This window comes from Megascapheus bottae, chromosome 36 (assembly GCF_031878675.1).
Source record: "Megascapheus bottae isolate mThoBot1 chromosome 36, mThoBot2.hap1, whole genome shotgun sequence".
Taxonomy (NCBI): Eukaryota; Metazoa; Chordata; class Mammalia; order Rodentia; family Geomyidae; genus Megascapheus; species Megascapheus bottae.
Genome location: NC_143544.1, coordinates 1,824,335 through 1,849,895, shown reverse-complemented (window position 1 = coordinate 1,849,895; position 25,561 = coordinate 1,824,335). Strand labels below are relative to the sequence as shown.

The 25,561-nt window shown below is 46.1% G+C and overlaps 1 protein-coding gene across 1 annotated transcript; it reads right to left on the bottom strand.

Moving 5' to 3' along the window:
• Positions 1–303: 303 nt before the first annotated feature.
• Zc3h7a (zinc finger CCCH-type containing 7A) lies at positions 304–24,494 on the bottom strand. Its single transcript, XM_090324942.1, has 22 exons — positions 24,246–24,494; positions 23,081–23,120; positions 21,127–21,324; positions 20,024–20,182; positions 19,721–19,801; positions 19,587–19,625; positions 17,941–17,974; positions 17,506–17,786; positions 15,878–16,082; positions 14,688–14,752; positions 14,047–14,233; positions 13,196–13,357; positions 11,779–11,975; positions 10,208–10,308; positions 9,312–9,493; positions 8,869–8,945; positions 7,752–7,885; positions 7,269–7,374; positions 4,805–4,913; positions 3,639–3,772; positions 2,327–2,490; positions 304–1,212 (listed from the first exon to the last, which is right to left on the bottom strand). Exons 1-22 carry the CDS (start codon positions 24,308–24,310, stop codon positions 1,023–1,025), a joined length of 2,910 nt encoding a protein of 969 aa, XP_090181068.1. The 5' UTR covers positions 24,311–24,494; the 3' UTR covers positions 304–1,022.
• Positions 24,495–25,561: the final 1,067 nt, after the last annotated feature.

Sequence of the window (25,561 nt, the reverse complement as noted above, 5' to 3'; positions counted from 1 at the left end):
GCTCTGGCTCCGGCCTGGAGCTGAAGAGCTCAGGGAGGGTGCCTTGGCCCAGAGCTCAAGTCCCACAACCAACAAAGAAAACAGTTTTTTCTTGGGCTGCCCAGGCAAAAACTTGAGACAACTACAGAATAAACTAAGTGGGGACATGGCTGTAGGGGTGCAGCACCAGCCCAGCAAGTGCCAGGCCTGCAGTTCAAACTCCACCAGGACAAAAATCATCACATCACCATCATGTGACTTTTAGTACTCAGCTGCCACAATCTTGATGGAGAAAAAAAACACATCAAAAGGACGAAGTCTAATATATATAAAATCTTTTATTACAGGCAATATTGGTCCATACACTACACAATACCAGCAGTACAAGTATAATCGTTCAAAATCATCATTTAAACAGCAAATGACCAAGAAATAAAATTTAAGTCAATTGATTATTTTTCAAAATATTCTCAATGCACATTATCCTCAGTTACCTTATTGTAGTGAAACATACAAATACAGAAAAATACCCCCATTTAACATATACTACTGTTAAATGGTTATTTGGCTTAAAATCTGAGTTAAGAAAATCCTTTTTAGCAACCTACATACAGATAAGTAGCAAACTTTTATTATATTAAACAATTCATTCTGCTAAAACACGTTAAGAGTTACATCCATGGTGGATTCTGACCCCAGCACAAGTGTCTGTTCTCTTGCCATGGTTCTTACTGAAGGACCAACTCAAAGAATCATCCTAGACATAACCTTTTCCTCATCTCCACACACTTCATCCAAAAGTCCATTCAACAGATGGCCACCAGGGAGCTGTCACGTCACCATTTGATGCCAACGGTTCTGTGAGAGCTTGGCCAGACCTGTGGAACAGCCCATTTTCCTACCTACTGTGGTTGCTGCTTGGGAGGAGAAGGAACGAGGTTCGCCACAAAGCAGGAAGGCTGCGGCTCCTCTGCCTCCCACCTTACAACACTTGTAATTTTTCTGGTCAGTGCTCTGATTAGGTTACATAAAAGCCAGCATTATTAGTTTAAATCTTTAAACAAAAAACTATATTTTCCAAAGTCATTATCATTTGGGGCAATTAAGTGATCTTTTCTTGCTTTGTTGAGTTTCATCTTTAGGGCATTCCTTCTTTCTTCCCATTCTTGAAGTTCAGCATTTCCATGTGCAAATTTACAGCTACTTCCTTCTGGGCAAGTGCTGGTCATATACCTGACAGGAAGAGGCAACTTGGTGAGCATCCACAGGCAAAGAAAGAAACCATGTCAAGAGTCCTGAAACGATCACTTCGCTAGCTTTGTGATTTGCATACAGCTGTTCACAATCATGGATGTTAGGAATCCCACCGACCCCGACAGGAGACCAAACCCAAGGGCCTGAAGCTCACTTTCTACCACTGACCCTGCCTTCAGGGAAGGCTTAAGACTAAAGTTAAGCATCTTACTGGTATAGTAAAGTATTGAAATGTATTCAGTGACAAATGACCAATACCTTGGAGTACAGCTCAGTGGTAGTTGTTTGCCTAGCATGTTCAAGGCCCTGTTTGATCACCAGCCCCATTTAAAAAGAAAGGGAGGAGGAGGAAAAAAGATGATGGAAAAACAGAGACCGCAGTTACACTTCAGGCAGAGGAAGACCTCTGCCTCAGTGGCATCATGCTGAGTGTGGTGTTATAAGTTTAACTCCCCCAGAACTGGCACAGAAGAAAATAAAAATTACTTAGGATTTTGTCAAAGGACGTAGTCAAAGCCCAAGCTGATGTCAGAGGTTCACAGGCTGGGATTACGGTGTATACTACCATGCCTGACTTAGTTTTTCATTAAAACTTAGCTTTTTTGTTTGTTTGTTTTGATCCTGGGGCTTGAAGTCTAGGCCTGCACGCTGTCCCTGAGCTCTTCAGCTCAAGGCTATGGCCTTACCCCTTGAGCCACAGCACCACTTCTGGTTTTCTGATGGTTAATTGGAGGTAAGAGTCTCACCGTCTTTAGTGCCCAGGCTGGCTTTGAACTGAGACCTTCAGATTTCAGCCTCCTGAGTAGCTACCGTGCTTGGCAGAAGCAACAGTTTTACATCACCATTTCCTTTGACTTGAGTTCTGGGTCTAGCTTTGGAATAGAATTTAAAGGTCATCCCCAATCTGATGACCGTGAGTTTTTGAGCAGTGGTTGTGGCAGAGACCTATAGAATAACTGCAGAGAAGATGAGAACTCTGTGCAGTTCTCTGGACAGAGGTGGCAGGCCGGAAGAGAGAATTGATCAGAGCAGCCAGCATCCCTGAGCCCCCCAGGGCCCATACCATTCAGCAACCACCATACAAGCTACCTACCTCTCACAAATACTAAAATAGCCAGTGGGGAAGCGGTGCTGCCAGCAGTACTGGTCGTCTTCAGTGTGGAAGACCTTCTCCTTGTGCTTCTCAGATGCTATGTGGCCCTGCCACTGCTTCTCGCTGTTGCAATTCTTCCCACACATCCAGCAGTGGAAGTCCACCTAGTAGTGTGTATGTGTGGTAAGACACGTGGCCATGAGAGCTCACCTGGGTGCCGGCCGGTGTCTCGGCGCCAGGAGGACCAGATGCTATCTGATCTAAGGCCCAAATGGCTCTCGGGAAGCTGGGTGAGGACTCAAAAGCCAGAGGAGGGTCAGGAAAGGAGCATGTGCGGGAAGAAAGCAACAGCAAGGGGCCAGAAGAGCCGTTGTGTACACCAGGGCACTCAGTGGGCAAACCAGTGTACAAACTCGCTTTGAGGAAGGGCACTGCACAGAATGCGGATCTGTGGGAAAGCAGGGAGGCCGTGAGAGCCCCAGGTGTGCCAACTTCAGAGGGCAAGCAGCAGCTCTATTCCATTCACAGCAACTGAGCCCTCAGTGTAGCAGGCTGTGCCAGGTGGCAGGGAAGGCAAGATGATGGCCCTGAGGGGACCATCCTCTCCAGGAGGCACCGGGTCACAAGGACATGGAGGTGCTACGACATACTGAGTATCAGGGGGAGACCGTATTTCCCAAGGGTACTGGGCAGTGACACGAGCCCTGCAGGGGAATGGACAAGCAGTGAGCCAGGATGAGGAGCCACGATCCTTCACGAGAACAAGCCCCCATGATGACCAGCGTCTCACGGAGCCTGTGGAACCCAGCAGGGAGGGAAGGCCATTGCTTAAGAACACAGCAGGGATGCGGGCAATGGGCTCTGGGGATGTACACAACGGAGGGGTTACAAGGACTCCAGCGTGGGGGGGGGCTGGTCCTGGGGCTTGAATTCAAGGGCCTGACGCTATTCCTGAGCCTCTTTGGGCTCAAAGCTAGCACTCTACCCCTTGAGCCACAGCGTCACTTCTGGCTTCATCTGAGTAGTTCACTAGAGGAAGTCTCACTGGACTTTCCTGCCCAGGCTGGCTTTGGACTGTGATCCTCAGAGCTCAGCTCCAATGTAATCTTTGGCACAGCATTTGAGAAAAAATGTGAACCGGGCGCCATTAGCCTCCTTACTGCTTGGAACTAAGGTGGGGGATGTAGGAGCCCACGAAGGTGGGAGCTGGCAGCAGCGAGCAGGTGGCAGGGGCTGGAGGCGGAGCGCGGGATAGGGAGAGCAAAGGTTTCCAATGACAGCTCCAGGGGGTGAAGTAAGAGCAGGTACTCACAGTAACTTCTGCATAATCCGTTGGCATATGGATTTGTTTCCCATTCTCCTTGTTTGACTGACTGGCTACATCGTCACTCTTGTCATTCTTTTGACTCTTCAGCCAGAGTTCATAAAATTGCTCCATATCTTGTACTAATGAAAAAAATGAACCATTTTCAGCAACAGCAATGAAATGGCCTTTCCATATAGGTGAGTGCACACACACACACACACTCTTCAGTCAGCATACATTTTCAAAACAAAGCAAGGGCAGAACAAGACTGTATTAGACAGGAGACCCCAGTCCAGACTAAGCAGCAGATAAACACACGTGTAAGACCCAACATCAGGCCTGTTAGACAGCAAACAATTCTCTAGATTAGGTAACTTCTCTCTGCATGGAGTGCTAACCATCTTTGTGTCACCTGTATAACACATCTGTCAGGGCCAGGACTACATGAGCCCACATGGATGGCTGGGGAGCTGGGAGCTGAATCACTCCCCTGTTTATTGAGAAAAATGAGAAACAAAATCCTCCAGGATGAAGACTGACCCTGGTGGGAGTCGTGCATCAAGCCACAGTCCCAGAGGGCCAATGTGCTGGGAGTGGTAAGAAGAGGTGATGTACGTTACTGACAAGGGCTAATGCAGCAGCCTGCAGCCTCAACACAGCTCACTTGAGGCTTCTCGTGCTGTCTGCTGGCCTGCAGCACAGTGTAGTATGCTTAGCAATGACCCTGCGCTATCCTCAAACTGGGAATCTCTCTGTTAAGACTAGTCCTGGGCCGGAAGTTTGGCCCAGTGGTAGAGTGCTTGCCTAGCACGCACGAAGACCAGGGTTCGATTCCTTGGTACCACATACATAGAAAAAAGCCGGAAATGGTGCTGAGGCTCAAGTGGTAGAGCTCTAACTTTGAGAAAGCCCAAGGACAGTAGTCAGGCCCTGAGCTCAAGCCCAGGACTAGCAAAAAACAAAAACAAAAACAAAAAACTGGTCCTGGTGCCAGACATTCGCACATGTCTGTAATCCTATCTGAGATCTGAGGATGGTAGTTCAAAGCTAGACTGAGATTTGAGCACGAGAGCCCTAAGCATAGTGCCTAGGCCCTGAGTTCAAGCCAGATCTGGCTCACAGGAAGCTGCATGCTTCGCTTCACAGAGAGCAAGATACTGCAAAGAACTTACTCCCATTGTCCTTCATGTAGGTCCACACTTCTCGCTCCTCAAGACTATGTGCAAAGGAACAGTTCCCAACATACTGACACTTTTTCCCAGAAGCAATGTGGTTGCACAGCTGTGTAAAGAAAAGCACACACACAGACACGTGATTTAACGGAGCGGCCTTAGTCAAAGTGGTGTTTCCACTTAAGTAATTAATAAGCCTTACTATGATGCTAATGCTCAGAAGATTTTTAAGTATGATGGACTTGATTTCATTTCAATTGACTGTGAGCCCCCAGCACCTGAGATGATATTGATAGTAGAGGTTTCTATAGCAACAGAGAACATCGTACAAGACAACGCTGACAAGCTCACACACTGGAAGACCCTGAACCTCTGCAGTGAACGTCTCTAATCCTCTCCTATCCTCCCTGGGAACAAACCTCGGTGCCTCCAGGTCAGCAGCCTTCTCAGGGCCACCAGACAGTCCTGGGGGACTTGGCAACATCACCCGCTGAGAACAACACAAGAGCTAGCCACACTACCTAGATAAGATTTCTCCAACGACAAATGGCACACCACCAGGCTGTGGAGTGACAGGGCTATCGAATAATGCCTTGACTGGGCACTCCTGTTTTGATGTGACAAAGGACACATGGCGACACCGATAGGAAAATGAAGTGACAGCGACAACAGAACAGGGCCTTCCTTCAGAACCACAACTTCCAGAACAAGAGGCGTCTATCGCCAGAGCTGGTGGTAGGTAACCCCTATCCACTTCTTGATAGATCCCAAGTTTCAGTACAGTTTATTAGGACTGATGGCAGTTTGTGTTCCAACAGGAGTATAGCTAGCTGCTTTTTTAAAAAGAAAACATGACAACTCTAAGCTCTTCCCTGAAAACCTGCAGGAGGCTGGCAGCCAAGAAACAGTTCTTGTCCCTGACTTTCTTACACCCTCCCCCGACACGTCCCAAGAGGCAGTGTCCCTAGGGAAAGACTTGCCAGCATCCTTCACAGCTCATAGCGAGGAGCGGGAGGAAGAGAGGGATAATGAAGGCAGAGCTGAGCACATGGTTCAAGGGACAGAGCCCTTTCTCAGCAAGCAAGTGCAAGGCCCCCAGGTCTTTCCCGTCTTGTAAGATAGAAATAGGCCCGGCACCCGTGGCTCACACCCGTGATCCTAACTGCTGAGGACTGAGGACGGAAGTCAGCGCAGGCAGGAAAGTTTGGGAGACTTTTATCTCCGCTAAACTATCAAAAATACTGAAAGTGGAGCTGTGGTTCAGGTGGTAGAGCACTAGCCTTGAGGATAAAATCTCAGGGACAGTGCACAGGCCCCGAGTTCAAGACCCAGGACCAGCACACAGGGAAAAAAAAAACGAAAAAACAAAAGGTAATTCAAGCACTGTGCTGGGTTTCACAGAGAATCATATTGGCAATTGTTCCCTATGATGGCTGAGCAAATGAAGCTAAGTGATGATACTCCTGGCACTCAGAGCGCGTCTCCATCTACCTGCCCACACTCTCCACACACACAGCTTGTTACTGCTTCTTTTAGCAATGGCCCTTAACGATGTCTCGGAGGAGGGAAGGGAAATAGCTGCCGAGATGCTGCACGGCTGTAGTACAGCGCATGCGACATGAATGTATGATCTGCCATCTGGCACCCAAGTGCCATGGTTCCAGTAAACTGCTTTCCCCTTCCTACGGAAGCGGAGTCCTGCACCACTGTGGGGAAAAGAGAGGCCGGCCTCCACCATTCACAGACTGGACCGAGGACTGGGGTTGAGCTTTCCAGAGCTGGGAGGTAATAAATCCATTGTTCTCTTCCTTCACTCTTTCTGGCAGTTCAAGCAGCCATCATCCTGCTTCTGGGGACTAGAGGTCGTTCACTCTCCTCTGTGGGGGCAGAAAGCTGGCTGGCTGTCAACACTCCCTGAAGTCCAGGGACAACTCAGTGACCATCCTGGCAGTCCTGGCCATGACCATGGCTGAGACACTGGTGAATAAACTGCGACCTCAGGCGGAGGACCACGTGCTCCAGACGGGCACTGGACTTCTGCTGCTTGGCTACCTGATGCAGTCCTGAGCCACTGAGCCCCCAGTGCAGTGAGGCACGCAGGAGCGATGACCACACAGGCCTGGAGTTCCAAGCAGACAGGAACTATCCAAGTCAAGTGACATTTTTCTTACCTTGCCTAAAACTGACTCCTTGGGAAAACAAGTTAGAGTACACCCATAACCCTTTCTCTTCCAGGATCTACTCACTCTGCCCAAGCACCTCACAAACTCCCATCCAGGTGAAAACTGCCACAGAGTCATACAGCTAAGGAGAAGGGAGACAGCAGCACTGCGCTTCAGCCTTACTCGTGAGCCTCATGAAAAGGCTTCCGTTTCCAGGCAATTACCACTACTTGCTAATGATTTGAAACGCCTAATTGTTTTTTTTTTTTTTTTAAAAAGTGGCTTAAAAATTACGTATGTACATCAAACTGTAAAGGCATTTGTTTCTTTGTGGGGAGAGGACGGATGTTCATCCACTTCTTATGTTCAAAAGACATCACTCTCATCGCCCGGCGATCTTTGGTCCACCTAAGGAAAATGGAGTTCAGAAAAAAAACAGACACACGGGGCAAAAGGCACAACAACACAAGGAGGTACACACTTGTACCTGAAGGACAGAGGTTTTCCTCTCTCAACACTTCTAAAAGAAATGCCTCGTGTTCCTATCATTCTTATTTCCTGCTGACACTTTGAAACATTCCCTAGGAATCCTGAACAGATGGATGGAGGGAAAACATAATTTTGGAATTCTTAACTAATCCTAAAAAGCTCTTCCACTTTATATGATTACCCCTGCATTATCTGCTTGCCCTCCTCAGAGCCTGACTCTTTTCTCAGGTGTGTGGACTCATACCTATGAAGCAGGTGATTACAAAGCAAGCATTGCTTCCTCCCCCAGTACTTACGAGTGCATGGCTTTTGCACTACAGTATTTCCTGTTCTTGTCTGGTTCAATGACTTGGCCATTTCTCAGACACTGAGCACACACGAATTTTATCTTCATGTTAAGAGATCCAGGCATTATTTGATTGCCAAATACCTTAAACAGAAGATCAGTATGTTAACAGAAAGCTAGTTGTCTAAGTATAAAATACTAATACACATTTTTTCACAATAGTATACAATTATGTATATACACACACAATGTATGTGTGTATCTTGTAACAAAATTTCCAATACTCCCTCATGTTGACGCAAGAAAGTACGATAAAGGGGGCTGGGAGTTTGGCCTAGTGGTTGAGTGCTTGCCTAGCATGCATGAAGACCTGGGTTCAATTCCTTGGTACCACATACATAGAAAAAAAAAGCCAGAAGTGGTGCTGAGGCTCAAGTGGTAGAGCTCTCTAGCCTTGAGAAAGTCTAAGGACAGTGCTCAGACCTGAGCTCAAGCTTAGGACTGGCAAAAAAAAAAAAAAGTACGATAAAGGTAGATTATAGATGTTAACCCTCGACATACAAAAGCCAATATAAAGAATCAGGAGCGTGGCCTAGTGGTAGAGTGCTTGCCTAGTATGCACAAAGACCTGGGTTCGATTCCTCGGTACCACATACACAGAAAAAGTCGGAAGTGGTGCCATTGCTCAAGTGATAGAGTGCACTAACCTTGAGAAAACTCAAGGACAGTGCCCAGGCCCCGACTTCAAGCCCCATGACTGGCCAAAAAGAAAAAGGCAATTTAAACTGAAGATTAGAACAGTCTGGCTTTGGCAGGCATGTGGGGAGATAAGCAAGTTATGCCAGATGGGAAGCAAAATTAAAAACCTAATCTACCTCTCTTCCTCCATGAACCCCCATACCCCCACTGACTGCCAACTAAGTTAAATAAGAAAATAGTATCCTACATTGTAGGCAGATAGTGTGTGATATCTAATTTTTTTAACAAGGGGCAACTAAAATCAACTGTTCTCATGAGAATTCCTTAAGTGCATGGACGTGATAAGGAGATTGAATGATAGCCACCATCTGTCCCCATGGGCTGTGACAAAAAGATACCAGACACAGAAAGAATACAGGAAGAAGTACCTGAGCTCCAGGCATGACTACTTCCAAATTTTGCCAATATTGTTTAGATTCTTGAGCGATGGCATCATGTGAAATACCTGGTGGGAGACAGAGAAGCCTTCCTTTAATGCTGCACCGGCAGAAGTCCACTGCCCATTCGCAGTCAGACTCAGAGAACCCTCCTCCACTCCCCAGGCATTCTTCAGCTACCTGATCTACCTCCAAGGGGGTTTAGCATCAAGTTACCCACTTTGTGAATAGAATATTTGCAATACAGCTCGTGTCGTATGAGCAACCTGTCCCCGATCCACGTTTGTGCCAACGGTTAAGAGATCACACTCAGAGCAGACAGCACAAACCAAAGCAGTTAGTGCACAAGCACCACGAAAAGGGCGCTTCCAGCCCCTGCACGCTGTGGCCTTGGGTCTCAGGCCACCAGTGTGAGCCCTGCATTGTGAACCTACCTGTTTCACTCTGCATAGTCCAGACCTTCAGCTCCACTAAACTGTGGGCATAGAAGCATTCATCTTCCCTCTGGCAGCCGTAGCGAACCTCATGGCGACACAGGTCAAGTTGACACTGGCCATGAAAAGAACGGATTTTAGAATATTTTACTGTTGTCTCTCGCAAAATGTGGACGAGGCACCTAAGATGAAAGCAGAGACATCTTAATAGCATTCTGGCACTTTTTATAAGCAATACGCATACACATGTAGGCACACATACAAAATGTCATGGTCTACACGGGGAAGGGTGGAGAATCCATTGTAAATCTTTTAATTTAAAAATGTTTTGTTTTTTTTTGCTCGAGGGTGACACTACCACTTGGGACATAGCTCCACTTATGACCTTTTGCTGGTTAATTGGAGACAAGAGTCTCAAGGATTTGTCTACAAGGGCTGGCTTTGAACCATGATCCTCACATCTCAACCTCCTAAGTAGCTAGACTTATAGGTGTGAGCCACTAATGCCTAACCCACTGTAAGTTTTCATCAGAAAAATAAATACAATAAAACCAACATGAAAAAAGTATACAATTGTCAAATTAATATGGGTGATAATTATATTTTAGCCATGGGGCCTGGAGTTTGGCCTAATGGTAGAGTGCTTGCCTAGCACACATGAAGCCCTGGATTCGATTCCTGAAGCCATAATATATAACACTTTTCTGAATTAAATAATCCACTTAACAATTCATTAGTTCTTAGTCAAAACCACTAGAAGGCATTTTAAAATAGTCATTGTTGCTCTTCTAGACAACATTAGCAAGAAAGGGATAATGTCTGGGAAAATATCACTAAAGTTTTGTTTGGCTCTAAGAAAGAAATCTATTTTGTCATTTTAGAAAGTAGAAACATACTTATTGTCTTCAAATTCATGCTTTGTATCAGGATGAGAACAGGCAGTAGAATTATCCTTATTTCTTTTACTTATCATTCTAGGTTTATGATCAAAACATTTCTGTAATAGAAAAAACAGAAAGGTTACCATACAAATAAATGGGTCTGGAGCATGGCCTAGTGGTAGAGTGCTTGTCTAGCATGCATGAAGCCCTGGGTTTGATTCCTGGGTACCACATAAACAGGAATTACTATTATTTCTTTTCTTTGGTCAGTTGTGGGACTTGAATTCAGGGCCTGAGTATTGTCTCTGAGATTTTCTGCTCTACCACTTTGAGCCACCGCATCACTACTGGTTTTCTGGTAGTTAACTGGAGATTGGAGTCTCACAGACTTTTGTGCCTGGGCTGGCTTTGACTCTCAATCCTCAGATCTCAACCTCCTGAGTAGCTAGGATTAAAGGCATAAACCACCAGTATCCAGCTTTGCTTTTTTTTTTTTGCCAGTCCTGGGCTTGAGCTCAGGGCCTGCGCACTGTCCTTGGACTTTCTCAAGGCTAGAGCTCTACCACTTGAGCCTCAGCACCATTTCCGGCTTTTTTCTATGTATGTGGTACCAAGGAATTGAACCCGGGTCTTCGTGCATGCTAGGTAAGCACTCTACTACTAGACCAGCTTTTGTGTATGAGTATGTGCTAGTCCTGGGGCTTGAATTCAGGGCCTGGGTACTATCCTGAATCTTTTTTTTATACAAGGCTAGAAGTCTACCACTGGAGCCAAAGCTCTGCTTCCAGCATTTTAGATAGTTTAGTGGCGATAAAGGTCTCACAAATTAGCCAGGGTGCAGTGGCTCATGCCTGTAATCCCAGCTACTCAGGAGGCTGAAATCTGAGGATCGCAATTCAAAGCCAGCCCAGGCACTAAAGTCCTTAAGACTCTTATCTCAAGGGATGGAGCAGTAGCATTCAGCTGAAGAGCTGAGGAACAGTGCTCAGGCCCAGAGTTCAAGCCCATGACTGAAGACAAAACAAAGTCTCACAAACTGGGGCCAGGAGTTTAGCCTAGTGGTAAGTGCTTGCTTAGCATGCACAAAGACCCAGGTTCCGTTCCTCAGTACCACATACATAGAAAAAAAAAGCCAGAAATGGTGCTGTGGCTCAAGTGGAAGAGCTCTAGCCTAGAGAAAGCCCAAGGACAGTGCTCAGGCCCTGAGCTCAAAGCCCAGGACTGGGGGGTGGGGGGAAAGAACAACTTTCCTGCCTGGACTGGCTTCAAACCAGAATCCTCAGCTTTCAGCCTCTTTAATAGCTATGATTACAGGAGTGAGCCACCAGTGCTCGGCTACAAACATTAATCTTCAACATGAAGTCTCAGTATAATTTTTTTCTGGTAAAATTAATACCACCAGTTACTGAGTGAGTAACTACATTCTCTCTCCAGAATCAGCTGGGGCCTTCCAATTATCATGCTTGCCAATCAGAAACTAGTACAATCAGAGAGGGTCTTTGCATGCGGGACAGTACTCTACTACTGACTACACAATCAACATCAGAATCTATCTTCCAACAGGAGAGAAGTCTCAGAGAACGCACCTCACAAAGGAATATAAATTCTCCCAGATGCTCTTGCAGAAGTCTGCCCACAGTAAGGCTGATCTTCCCATTGCCACCAAAGAAAGCCTCTCGGCTGAACATCCCCTTTCTCTCCAGGGTCCAGACGTCTATTTCTTCCTGGCAATAAGCGAATGTGCAGTGGCCAGAATAGCGACATTCTTCCTCGGCAGCCACATCTAGAGAGAGGGAGAAAGAGACATTCCATCACAGTAACTGGTTTTCCAAAGACAGCTTCAAGCAATAATGTTCTTATTACTATTCAGGGATAAGTTGAATTTAGTCTTCGAGCCAATAGTTTTTACTACAGACAGGCAAAAAAAAAATGTTTCCATATGCCTGTGCAAGCCATATAAAATCAAGAATCATCTTGGGGCCATTTAAACTCATTCAGATGAAGAATTTTGACAAAAGTTAAAAAAAAAAACAAAAACTAGATTCACTCAAAAACATCTTAAAGCTGGGTGCGGTTGCTCACGTCTGTAATCCTTGCTATTCAGGAGGCTGAGATCTGAGGATCCAGGTTCAAAGCCAGCTTTGGCAGAAGTATCCAAGAAATTCTTTTTTTTTTTTTTGCCAGTCCTGGGCTTGAGCTCAGGGCCTGAGCACTGTCCTTGGACTTTCTCAAGGTTAGAGCTCTACCACTGGAGCCTCAGCACCACTTCTGGCTTTTCTCTATGTATGTGGTACTGAGGAATCGAACCCGGGTCTTCATGCATGCTAGGCAAGCACTTTAACCACTAGGCCAAACTTCCGGCCTCCAAGAAATTCTTATCTCCAATTAATCACCAAAAAGCTGAAAGTAGAGGTATGGGTCAAGCGGTAGCGTGCCAGCCATGAACAAAAAATAGCCAGGCTAGAGGGCAAGGCACTGAATTCAAGCCTCGGTACTAGCACAAAAAGTGAGAAAATACCTTAAACAGAACAACATTCTCAAAGTTTTAGTCTTATGTTCAGACTTTAAATAGAATTTTCTGTTTAAAATGTGGTCAAAATCTTATTTTTATAAACCACTATGAAACACACATAAGAGATTACGAGCAACAATAAAAATGACACAGAAATGCCAAGTGCCATTGGCTCATACTTGTAACCCTGGCTGAAGAGGTTGAGATCTGGAGGTTTAAAGTTTGAGACAAGAAGACAAAAAGTCCTCTAGGCTCCATCTCCATAATAATGAGTGGGCAAAAAAAGCAAGACTATGGATATAGCAAGTGGTAAAGAGGTGGGAAGCCCAGAGTTCATACTGCCCAAAATAAAACAAAGATTCAGATCTCAATTCAAGGAACTTGCTATTAACTCTGGGTAAGCATTTCTAGTGAGTCAATAGTGAAGCTCTTATAATAAAAGTAGCAAATAACTTATTACTTATATAATGGATAGTAAGTAAAATATGTACCTTTACATATATAATATGGTCCTTCATAATTTGTTTTTGTTGGTCTTGGACGTATTTTTTTCCATGATTTATCTTCAACATTCTTTATCCTACCGATTAAAATATCTTTCTTACATTTATGATCTACATTAGCATGATATGTGAAATCCATTAACTTAGGGCCTGAAAAAGATACAAAGAGGATTGTTCATATACAAGGAATGCCACACCATTCACTGAAGTATTCATAGCCCCAGGTAACAGGGGCACACAGCTGACCACTGCCCATAATCTTAGCAAATACCCTCAGCCTAGCCAGGCAGATTCTCATTGTTATGCTCAAAGCTCTATTCAATCCCAATCCTGTCAAAACATATCTTTATTTGACTTGTGGGGACATAATGTAGATGGAAATTCTGACAGCTTATCATAAAAGTCAAAAAGGTGCAGCAGTTAGGATGTTTTTGGACCAGGCTACTGTCTGTTTCTAGGAAAGCAAATAAACCCAGTTCCCCAAAATAAAACAAAAAGGAAAGAAAAAAAAAACTATTTACACTCTTAATTTGAAAGTAGCTAAGAAACAGAACTTTGATTTTCATAACTGCTATACCTAGAGCTCTTAAATATATCCTTGGAACAAAAGGACTTTCCTATCAGTTTTCATTTGAGAAACGCAAGGGACCAGAAACATCTCAGAACCCACATGCCCTAGGATAAAAAGGGGAGCCTCTAGCCAGACGGGGTGGCTCATGCCTGTAATCCTAGCTACTCTAGAAGGAATCACAGTGAGACTGCTCTCTTCTCATCCACCCCAAGCTCCTAACAGCTCCCTGGATGCAGCTTTTAGGTCCTAGCCCATTGGTAGTCCTGACCTGATTTTACAAAGCAGATCTGGCAAGCTTGTCTCAACTCATGAGTTCCTTCAAGGGGATGTCTTGGAATCACTGGAGAAGAGGGTTTGGTAATCACACTTCCAAAAAAGTTTCCAAAGTCACTTCTAGGTTGATTTGAAATTCCCAGGATACTCTCAGAAGTAAACAAACTACCTGGTCCATTCATCTGTAAAAAAGGAATCAGAACAAAAAAAAGAAAGAAAGGAAGGAAAGAAAGAAAAAGACAACAAATATTGTACTATCACTAAAGAACAACAGTGAGTCATGTGACGAGTAAGGACGAGGCAAGCTCTGTCTGTGTTCAGGCTCTTCTATCATGGCTCTGAGCCCCCTTCCCTTGGTCCTGGCTTTGTGATTGCTAAAGTAACACAAATGCTGTGCAGCAAAGGGCACCCATCTCCTTGACCTCTTGACCTGTGACCCCGCCCTATGCACCCCATGTGTGGGTCTGCCGTGACACAGTGTCATCTGTTACTGGCATTTCAGGTGAGTCTTGCAGACTCTTCCACAGCACACGGGAAACGTGAGCAAACCCGAGGTGTTCACTCATGTCATTCAGTGACATACAAGACTGAGGTTTAATGGAGGTGACGTATGACGGAAGAGGAAGCAGCACTTACGAGTAAGAGGGAGGAATTACTGCTGTTAAGCGTTGATCCCTCTCTAGTAGTTGAGGTGGACACATCTAAAATGATTTAAAAAAACAAAAACAAAATAAACTTCAACTATCTTTTTACTCTAACCATACAATAAGAACATCGGGGCTTAGGGCCTGCCTGCCGCTGGCTCTCCAGGTTCACCCCACCCGGGCACCCAGAAACTGCTCACCACTATACCATACAGAGCCCTGAGGTTTTCCTTTCCCTCTAGAAAACAGAATGGAAATAACCTTGCATCATCAAATTCAAATAATGAGCTACCCTTGGAGACATGACCTAAGCCAGGCTGATGCGAGGGGCTGTTAAAAATCTAAGAGAGGGGGCTGGGAGTTTGGCCAAGTGGTAGAGTGCTTGCCTAGCATGCACAAAGACCCGGGTTCAATTCCTCAGTAGCACAAACTGGAAGTGGTGCTGTGGCTCAAGTGGTAGAGCTCTAGCCTTGAGAAAGTCCAAGGACAGTGCTCAGGGCCTGAGTTCAAGCCAGGACTGGCAAAAAAAAAAAAAAAAAAAAAAAAAGGATTAAAAAAAGGGCACCGGTGGCTCACACCTGTAAGCCTAGCTACTCAGGAGGCTGAGATCTGAGAATTGCAGTTCAAAACCAAGCCAGGCACAAAAGTCCATGAGATTCTTATCTCCATTTAACCACCAGAAAAATGGAAGTGGCACGGAGGCTCAAGTGGTAGAGCGCTAGCCTTGAACTCTGAAGAGCTCATGGACAGCAGTCAGGCCCAGAGTTGAAGCCCCATGACCAACAACCACCCAAAAAAAAAGTGTGCCTAAGCCCTCAGCATTGGGGGCCGCCTGCTGAGTCAGCACCCACCTCAGCTGCGGGATCTGGGGAATAACATACATGTGAATGTGGGTTCCCTGTTTGGAATGGGGAAAGATACGCTGTCTTCTGAAACCCTAGGACAGACCGATCTCTACTGGCAAATGCACCAGGGGCCCTTTCCCCCATCTCTATTCACCAAGCCCCCTGCAGGACACCAGTGCCCAGCAACACCCTCGCTCCCCAGATGGATGTTCGATTTCCCTTTCTCCTTACAGTGAAAACAACTCAAGTCCTGTCACCTGCAGGTTTGGTAACTGCAGGTACACATTCTCCTGGGTACAAATGATCATAATTGTGCAGCATTCAGCTGGATCCTTACCTGGTTTGGACTCAGTCATTGCAAATGAACTGAATGATGAGCAGAAGTCCTCCAGGGAGGAGGTCAGGGGCGGGTACAGCTCAGCAAAGGAGGGCAGGGGCGCACACCTTGCACCCAGGGGCAAGGTTCCCAGCAGGGGAGTAGAGAAGGGCAGCCGGGACTGGACACTGGCTGTCGGGAGGGGTCCTCGGACTAGAGCTGAGGGCTGGAGAAGAAAGATTGAGCACTATTCATAAGCCTGCCCAAATTTCCCTAGCCTCTCCTCCAGCCATGCAGAAAACAAACAGGACAGGTGGGCTTGTCATGCACCAGTTTCATGAGAGCCATGATTCACTGGACAATTTCACCGCCACCCCTCTACCACCTTCTTTCTTTTCAAGCCAGAGTGTGAAGGGTCTCCCTATATTCCCTCCTTACTCCCTGCATGGCAGGGAGAGGGAAGTGCTCTCCAGGAAGGACTGGGCTTGGCAGGCCAGGTAGTCCCCACTTGGTCCCCACTCTACTCCCACAGTAGTGGTGGCAGCTGCAGATAGCACAAAGAGGGCTGAGGCTGTATTTGGGCACGTGCTGGTGGCTCAGGCCTATAATCCAAACTACCCAGGAAGCTGAGGATATGAGGATCTCAATTCAATGCCAGCCTGAGCAGGAAAGTCTGTGAAACTCTTTATCTCCAAAAAAAAAAAACCCCTGGAAATGGTGTTGTGGCTCAAGTGGTAGAGCATTAGCCTTGAGCAAAAGTAGCTCAGAGACAGTGCCCAGGCCCAGAATTTAAGCCCCAGAACTGGCATAAAAAATAAAAAATAGGGGCCGGGAATTTGGCCTAGTGGTTAAAGTGCTTGCCTAGCATGCACGAAGACCTGGGTTCGAATCCTCGGTATTACATATAGAAAAAAGCCGGAAGTGGTGCTGAGGCTCAAGTGGTAGAGCCCTAGCCTTGAGAAAGTCCAAGGACAGTGCTCATCCCCTGAGCTCAAGCCCAGGACTGGCAAAAAAATAAAAAATAAAAAATAGCTGGGCGCGATGGCTCACGCCTGTAATCCTAGCTACTCAGAAGGCTGAGATCTGAGGATCAAGGTTCAAAGTCAGCCCGGTGACTAAACTTCGTTGAGACTCTTCTCTCCAATTAATCACCAGAAAACCAAAAGTGGCGCTTAGCTCAAGGGGTAGGGTAGTAAGCTAGAGCTGAAGAGCTCAGGAACAATGCCCAGGTCCAGAGTTCAAGTCTCATTACCAACAGAAAAAAAAAAAAGAAAATAAAAAAACTGTACTTATAGCCAATGTCAGTGGCTCACACAGCTAATCCTAGCTACTCAGGAGGCTGAGATATGAGGATCACAGTTCAAAACCAACCTGAGCATAAAAGTCCATGAGACTTATCTCCAACTAACTAGCAAATAGCTGGAAATGGAGATGCAGCTCCAGTGATAAAGCATCAGAGCAAAAGAGCTAAGATGCAGTGCCTAGGTCCCGAGTCCAAGTACCAAAACCAAAAAATAAATACCTACATAAATAAATAAAAGGTAAGAAACCCAAGTTGCAGCCACAAGAGGAAGGGGTCCTACGCGGTTATGCTGCAATTTAAACAAAACGGTAAACCCTCCAGACAGAGGCTGAGGGCTGCCACTCACCATCACGGCGTCATTGCCCTCAGGTGCAGAGTCAAGCAGGTCATCCAGCTCGTCACCCAGAACCATGTCTCCATCATCCAGGAAGGCCTCGGACACGGAAAAGGACGCCTTCCCTCCATTGGCCAGCACCGTGGATGGCAGCGTGCTCTCTTCCACTTGCAGTGGTGAAATAGTCAAGGGCATCATAGGGACTGAGGCCAGCTCGTTTCCAACACTATGACAAAAACCGGGTGCAGGCAGGGAGACCACAGGAAGCGCTTCTTGCCTTGGGGTCAACAGATCTGAAACAGATGTGCAGACGTACTCACACAGTGCCCACCAAGGGCCGGGGAGGACGTGACCGACCACGTGACTGCACAGCCCCAGGGACTCCACCTGGCCACAGGGAGTGTCACATGGTGCTCATGCCAGCCACAGGGAGAATTCAAAACGTACCTGGCTCGATATCTTCCACGGAACAGCTCACAGGCTAGAGATCAAACCAAACACAGAATTTTCAGGATTCTAAACTGCAAAGCAATGTGTAGAACTCATCTTAAGAGAGCAACCCAGACTCGCGTAGAAATCTGACTCAGCTCCAAGAATTAAAAGCAAGCTCAAACCCACAGAGTGGCAGGAACTTCTCTTTGTCGTTTGGCATCTCACTATACATGGGCTCGAGCAATCCTTGAGCAATCTTCCTGCCTCCCGCGCAGCTAGGGCAGGGGAGAAACATCATCACATCTGGCTACTATCACTTATTTTTAGTGGCCTGTCAAACTGCTCAAAGGACATTTAGAGCCAAACACTAGTGGCTCACACCTGTAATCTTACGTGACTCAGGAAGTTGAGATATGAGGGTGATGGTTCCATCAGACTGGGCAAGAAATTTCATGAGATTCTTATCTCCAGTTATCCGCCAAAAAGCCAGCAGTGGAGCTGTGGCTCAAGTGGTAGAGCACTAGCCTTGAGTAAAAGAAGCTCAGGGAATGGACAGTGCCCAGGCCCTGAGTTCAAGCCCCAGGACTAGCACCAAAAAGCAACAACAACAAACAAATAAATAAATAAAAACACTTGGCTGAACACCAAGGACTAATCCAGCCACCACTCCATTCCCTACCCCCTTCAGCAAGGCCACTGGCATCTTAGCCATCCCATTGGCTTAAGTTTTAAAATCAAAAACAAAACAAAGAGCTGGGAATTTGGCATAGTGGTAGAGTGCTTGCCTAGCGTGCATGAAGACCCACGCTTGATTCCTCAGCACTACATACATTAAAAAAAAAAAAGAAAAGAAAAAAAAGCCAGACCAGGAGTTTGGCCTAGTGGTACAGTGCTTGCCTAACAGGTAAGAAGACCTGGCTTCGATTCCTCGGTACCACATACAGAGGTTCTGTGGCTCAAGGGGTAGAACTCTAGCCTTGTGAAAGCCCAAGGACAGTGCTCAAGGTCCTGAGTTCAAGGCCCAGGACTGGCCAAAACAAACAAACAAAAAGCCTGTAACTTGGCTGGCTCACTCCTGTAATCCTAGCTATTCGGGAGACTGAGATCTAAGGATTTTGGTTGAAAGCCAGCTCTAGTCAAGAAAGTCTATAAGACTCTTATTTCCAATTAACCAACAAAAAGCCCAGAAATAAAATTGTGGCTCAAGGTGGTACAGTACTACTCTTGAGCATAAAAGCTCAGAGACAGTGTCCAGGCTCTGAGTTCACGCCCAGGGACTAGCACAAAAATAAAATATAAAGCAGGGTCTGGTGGCTCATGCCTGTAATCCTAGCTACTCAGAAGGCTGAGATCTGAGGATCCCAGTTCAAAGCCAGCCTGGGCACCAAACAGTCTGTGAGACTCTTATCTTCAAGTAACCACTAGAAAATGGGAAGTGGGGCCATGACTCAAGGGGTAGGGTGGTAGCCTTGAGCTGTAGAGCTCACGGACAGCGCCCAGGCCCAGAGTTCAAGCCCCATGACCCACCCCCCCCCCAAAATAAATAAAATAATATAAAATATAAAATAAAGTGACAGGAAGCTATGGCTGGCAATGAGCTCACACTGAAGATGTGAACAGCAGGACTGACGCTAAAGCAAATTCCTACACAGTGACTTTACCTTAGTAGCTTCATCCCCAGGGATGGCTTTCATTGAGACCTATAATAAAACCAGGACATTCCTTTAAAAACAGAACCACCTTCAACTGGTAAAGCAAAATGAAAACAACCTTACTGGAAAGAACGCTGGCTTACCTCAGCTCTAACGTATGCTTTCCTTATTTTAAACCCCAATTTCTGAGCTAACTCTTGTGTTAGTTTTATTACATGTTCATCCTAACAACAACAACAAAAAAAGACAATTAAAAGACACATACAATTAATGGAAGGATACCCAGATAACTGTGCAGAATAACAAGGAAAAGAAAAAGGCATGCTTGTCCTGCAGGCTGGCAGCTATGTAAGAAATGCAAGCCATTCACGGCCATATCTCTATATGGGAGTAAGAGCACAAGCAGGCAGGCAGGTGGGTAAACTGATGGAGTGTTGGGTGCATACCTGAGGCACTGCTAAGGAGCACTTGGCCACGGCATCATAAGCCTCTCGGTATCTTCCCAAGTCACTTAACGCCTTGGACTTCCGATACAAAGCCTTGCAGTTATTGCTGTTGAAGCTGAGGACGGTATTGCAGTCTTCCAAAACCTTCTCGTGGAAACCCTGAGTGGAAAGCCAGAGAGAAATCAGTGCCACATCGCGTTCCTGTGTGAGGACCTTCACCCACACCCCACGTGTTCTTTTCCTGGGTAGAAGATTTTTGTTATGAGATTCCAAACACACAGGGCTGGGAATCTGGCCTAGCGGTACAGTGCTTGCCTAGCACTCTAGCCCAGGTCTGGTAACAACAACAACAAAAAAGTTATGGATAGCCGGATACAGTGCTCCATGCCTGTAATCCTGTCTACTCAGGAAGCTGAGATCTGAGGATAGCGGTTCAAAGCCAGCTCAGGCAATAAAAAGTCTGTGAGATTCTTTTCTTCTAATTAACTACCAGAAAACTAGAAGTGGCACTGTGGCTCCAGGAATAGAGTGGTAGCCTTGAGCTGAAGAGCTCAGGAACAGTGCCCAGGTCCAGAGTTCAAGTACCACAACTGACAAAAAAAAAAAAAAAAAGTCATGGGTAGCTGGGCACTGATGGCTTATGCCTGTAATTCTAGCTACTCCAGTGGCTGAGGTCTGAGTATTGTGGTTCAAAGGCAGCGCAGGCAGGAAAGTCCATGAGGCTCTTATCTCGAATTAATCACCAGAAAACTAGAAGTGGAGCTGTGGCTTAAAGTAGCAGAGAACTAGCCTGGAGAAGAAAAGCTCTGGGACAGTGCCCAGGCCCTGAGTTCAAGTCTTACCACTGACCAAAAAGAAAAAAGAAAAATGTCATAGGTAACAATATGCTGTGTATTTCAAGAAAGCTAGAAGAGGGCTGAGGCTGTACCTCAGTGGTAGGGTGCTTGCTTAGCAATTCTCAATGACAAGCACACACCCATGCATGCATGCGCGCGTGCACACACACACACACACACACACACACACACACACACACAGAAATGTTCTACATCAATGCGGAAGATCTTCTCTCTAAAAAACACTGTTTCAAAATGTACACTTACCATATTGGAATAGCAGGCAATACGATTTATATGTAGTTTTTCAATGATGTCCTTAGGGATTAAAATTTCTTCAGACTTTGCATAATCAGCTATATTCAAGGCTTCTGTATACTGGCTTATTGAGCTAGTCCAATCACGTTCCCGATAAACGTCATTTCCTTCATTAAACAGATTTCTCACAAGAGCACGCAAATACACCTAAAATGAGAAAGCTGCCTCTGTAAGCAAGACAGGAGTCTGAGTTTAAGGTTTAAACATGACACTTGCCAGGACCCATCTAACAGGGACAGGGGAACCATGGGTGCTTTCTGGTAGGGACTCTAGCACAATACCTTTTCTTTTTTTTTTCTTCTTTTTTTTTTTTTTGCCAGTCCTGGCTTGAGCTCAGGGCCTGAGCAATGTCCTTGGACTTTCTCAAGGCTAGAGCTATACCACTTGAGCCTCAGCACCACTTCCGGCTTTTTTCTATGTATGTGGTACCAAGGAATCGAACCCGGGTCTTCATGCATGCTAGGCAAGCACTTTAACCACTAGGCCAAACTCCCGGCTCCTCTAGCACAATACCTTTTCAAGTCAAGAGGTACCCTCTCTAATTCTGAGCCTACCACAGCAAGATCAAAGAGCCAGGTCCCGCTTTCACCCTGTATTTCCAAAAGGGCCACAGTGAGGAACCTTCTGAGAGAACGTATGCATGTGTGAATGAGCACACAGATGTGTGTGTCTCTGTAAGTCTTTAGCCAGTATTTAGGAGGAAAACACTTATCCTTTTTTCTTGGCATGTCTTTTCACTTTCACATCTTTGGAATCGTGTATGCCTTTTTTTTTTTTGCCAGGCGGGGGCTTGGGCTCAGGGCCTGAGCACTGTCCTTGGACTTTCTCAAGGTTAGAGCTCTACCACTTGAGCCTCAGCACCACTTCTGGCTTTTTTCTATGTATGTGGTACCGAGGAATCGAACCCAGGTCTTCGTGCATGCTAGACAAGCACTTTAACCACTAGGCCAAACTCCCGGCCGTGTATGCCTTTTTGGATGGGAGCTAAGATGTTTTCTCTGGGTTGGTACCAAAGCTGACATCTATCATTTCTTAGGTATCTCAAAAGTTCTTTAACCCATCACAAGACACCATAAACACTCAAAACTTGGCTGGTGTCACTTTATGAATTCCTGTCTAAGCTGACTAGATTAACAGCTAGTATGACGGTGACAGGCTCTGTGTGCCCCAGGCCCCGTGTGCAAAATGAAAGGCTTCTTTCAATACTTCCTGACTCTATGGCAGCATGGAGGCTGGAAAGAAGAGGAGGAAAGCACTGGGTGGAAGGGGAGGGGCAGGGAGAGTGGGTTAAGGCACTGAGATGACAGGTACCAGCACCCAAACCGTCAGAGATGAGAAGCCATGGGTGATCAGCTGCTTGCCCATTGCTCACGACCCAAAGCGGTGGCTTCTCTGTTCTGTGGGCAGGCCTGTCCATCATAAGCCTTTTGCCATGAGCTCCATCCCCTATCCACCAAATAAAAACCACACACACCCAACCCTCTCCTCTCCAACTCTGCCCTGCTTATCTTTGGTAAAACAAGAGGCAATGTTTAAAAATAAACTCAAAGGATAAACTAATTTAAAGGATATGAACTTGGCAAATACAGGACAGCTGTCCAAGTGTGCCCCACAAAAGCGGAATTTGGCAAACTTATTCCATAAATGCTAAAACAGTGATTATTTTAAGCCTTCTTGGGTTGCTGTATGATCTCTGTCACAATGGCCACAGGTCACAAAAGCAGCCACAGATAACACAGCCACAGCTGCACATGGCTGGGACATTTTAATAAAACTTCACTTGTTCAACAGGGCAGTTGTGCTGATTTCAGCCACAAGGCCACAATGTGGCAGCCCTGCTATAGGTTACAGCTCCAAAGCAATCCAAACCCAACTTTCAGGCCCTCCTTCCCATGGTCATTACCGCATATTGTTCCTGGGTCCCTGGGTATGAGAGCGGAGACCTAAAAATAAGAAACAAATGTCAGAAGCAGGCATAGAAGAGAATGTTTTGTGTGTTTTGTTTTGTTTTAATTTTGGTTTTTGTTTTTTTGCCAGTCCTGGGGCTGGAACTCAGGGCAATTGGCATTGTCCCTGAGCTTTATATCCATTTTTATTTAAAATAAGACCATTAAGTTCATAGTAAGCATACAGGTTAATATGTGATAAGTCTTTTTTTTTGAAAGATTTTTATTAACACTGATTTTTATATCACCTGACCTTTTGTTAAAGGATCCATAGATAGTACTCTACTATTTGAGCCATAGCACTACTTCCAGCCTTTTCTGTGTATGTAGTACTGAGGAATAAAACTCAGGGCTTCATGCATGCTAGACAAGCCAAGCACTCTACCACAGCTCCACCAAAGCATTTTTTTTTTGGGGGGGGGGTCAGACTTTGGGCCTGGGCACTGTCTCTGAGCTCTTCAGCTCAAGGCTACTGCCCTACCCCTTGAGCCAGCACTTTTGATTTTCTAGTGGTTAATTGAGATGACTTCTAGTGCACAGGCTGGCTTTGAACCAAGATCCTCAGATCTCAGCCTCCTGAGTAGCTAGGATTACAGGTGTGAGCCACCACACAAAGCTCAAAGCAATTTTTTTAAAGAAAGACTTACATCTCCTTTACCAGCAGTATTTGCTGTGGTTGTTATAAAGAAGAAAAATTAAATTATTTCTGCTATTTTCTTAAGTATACTATGGTCCTTTCAAATGCACTTCTATTAAAAGAAGGCCAAATTCTTCAAATGCCAAAGAGGTTAAAAATAGTTCAGAAGTATTAACACAATCTGATCTAATTTACTGGAGCACGGTATCTCCTTCCGATCTGCCTGGGTGGCCCCACCCCCAGGGCTGTCACCAATCACTAGCACATTTCCTAATATCTGAGGACGGCATCGCTCCACAAACACAAACTCTACAGTTCAGTATTGTGGGTGCTCTAAAAATCGGCAACGTCAATGCTCACTTCAGAGCACAAATAGTCATTTCTAACCTCACTACCAGGATGGTTTACACACAAGCAGCAATGTATGGCCCCCAAGACAAGAAGGCCCTGGGAAGAAGGCAGGAAATGAGAGCTTGCTCTCTTACTGGATGAACTGCAGCCCTTCCTTGATATTCTGCTGCCTTCTCCTCCTCTCAGACACGCTGGACATGTTATCTCACACATCCGCTCCTGAGGGCACGGTCTGCAACAGAAGACAACACAAGTCCCATCAGGCGCCTGGGTTCCTGGATCCCCCTTCACCATACCCCTAATTCACAGCCCTTGAATGAGCTATGGACACACCCATCTCCAACTGAGGCAAGGGTTCTAGACCCCCCGAGGACCCATAAACTTCTAAACCATCTCTGCTGACATCATGGAAGTCATTCCAAGGCGAGCTCTCTGGACGGAGGGCTTGCCCTCGCCCTGGCACTGGCAGATGGCAAGCAGTGCGTAACCCAGAGCAGGGAGCGCTGGGTACCAGGCGGCTCCTGTGAATACAGACCTGAAGGAATGTCAGCGCTCGCAGTGCTGGTGCCTGGCGCCAGGCAAGGGCCACCAGGATGTTAGCAGTCTCTACCCATTACTGGCACCTCCTGACCCCATGTCACCCCAACCAGCCATGAGAAACAAAAGGTTGCCACGTATTGTCAAATGTCCCTGGTGACAGGAGGAAAGGCGACACAGTCACCTGGAATGTTACACATGGAGATGACACTCAAAAATCACTGACTTGGACCAACTTGGAGAGACACAAGGCGGAAATCCACGTCCACCTCAGAGCAGCCAGGGTGTCACATGGTGGAAGTGGCCCCACCACACAGGCAGAGCTGGAGATGTTTCTTTTTGGTACAGACGCTCCTAGAAATTTTCCCCTTGTATGTCTATGGGGATGATAGCTCTGATGTGTGTGTGACACAAGTACTGTGCTGAAATGCTCACGGCAGAAAAGCTAAGACGCCTGCATTTGCTTTGAAGTATCCCTGCAAGCTACCCAGGGAAACAGAGGAAGACTTCAGGATGTTGGAAAGTACAGACAGCAATTTGTCAGTCCTGGAACTTGAACTCAGGGGCTAGGTACAATCCCTGAGCTCTTTGGCACTCTACCACTTTGAGCCATTGCTCCACTTCCTGTTCTCTGGTGGTTAACTAGAGAAAACTGTCTCCAGGACTTTCTTCCCAAGGCTGGCTTTGAACTGTGATACTCAGATCTCAGTCTCCTGAGGAGCCAGGATAACAGATGTGAATCACCAGTGGTAGCTTTGATTTTTTGGTGCTGGTCCTGGCGTTTGAATACAGGGCCTGGGTACCAATCATGGAGGATTTTGCCTTTATGAGCTTTTATTAACTGCATTTGATGCTGTGAAAATTTTTGGGGACATGAATTCATTCAGTTACTAGCTTGGAAGGGGTGCTGTGG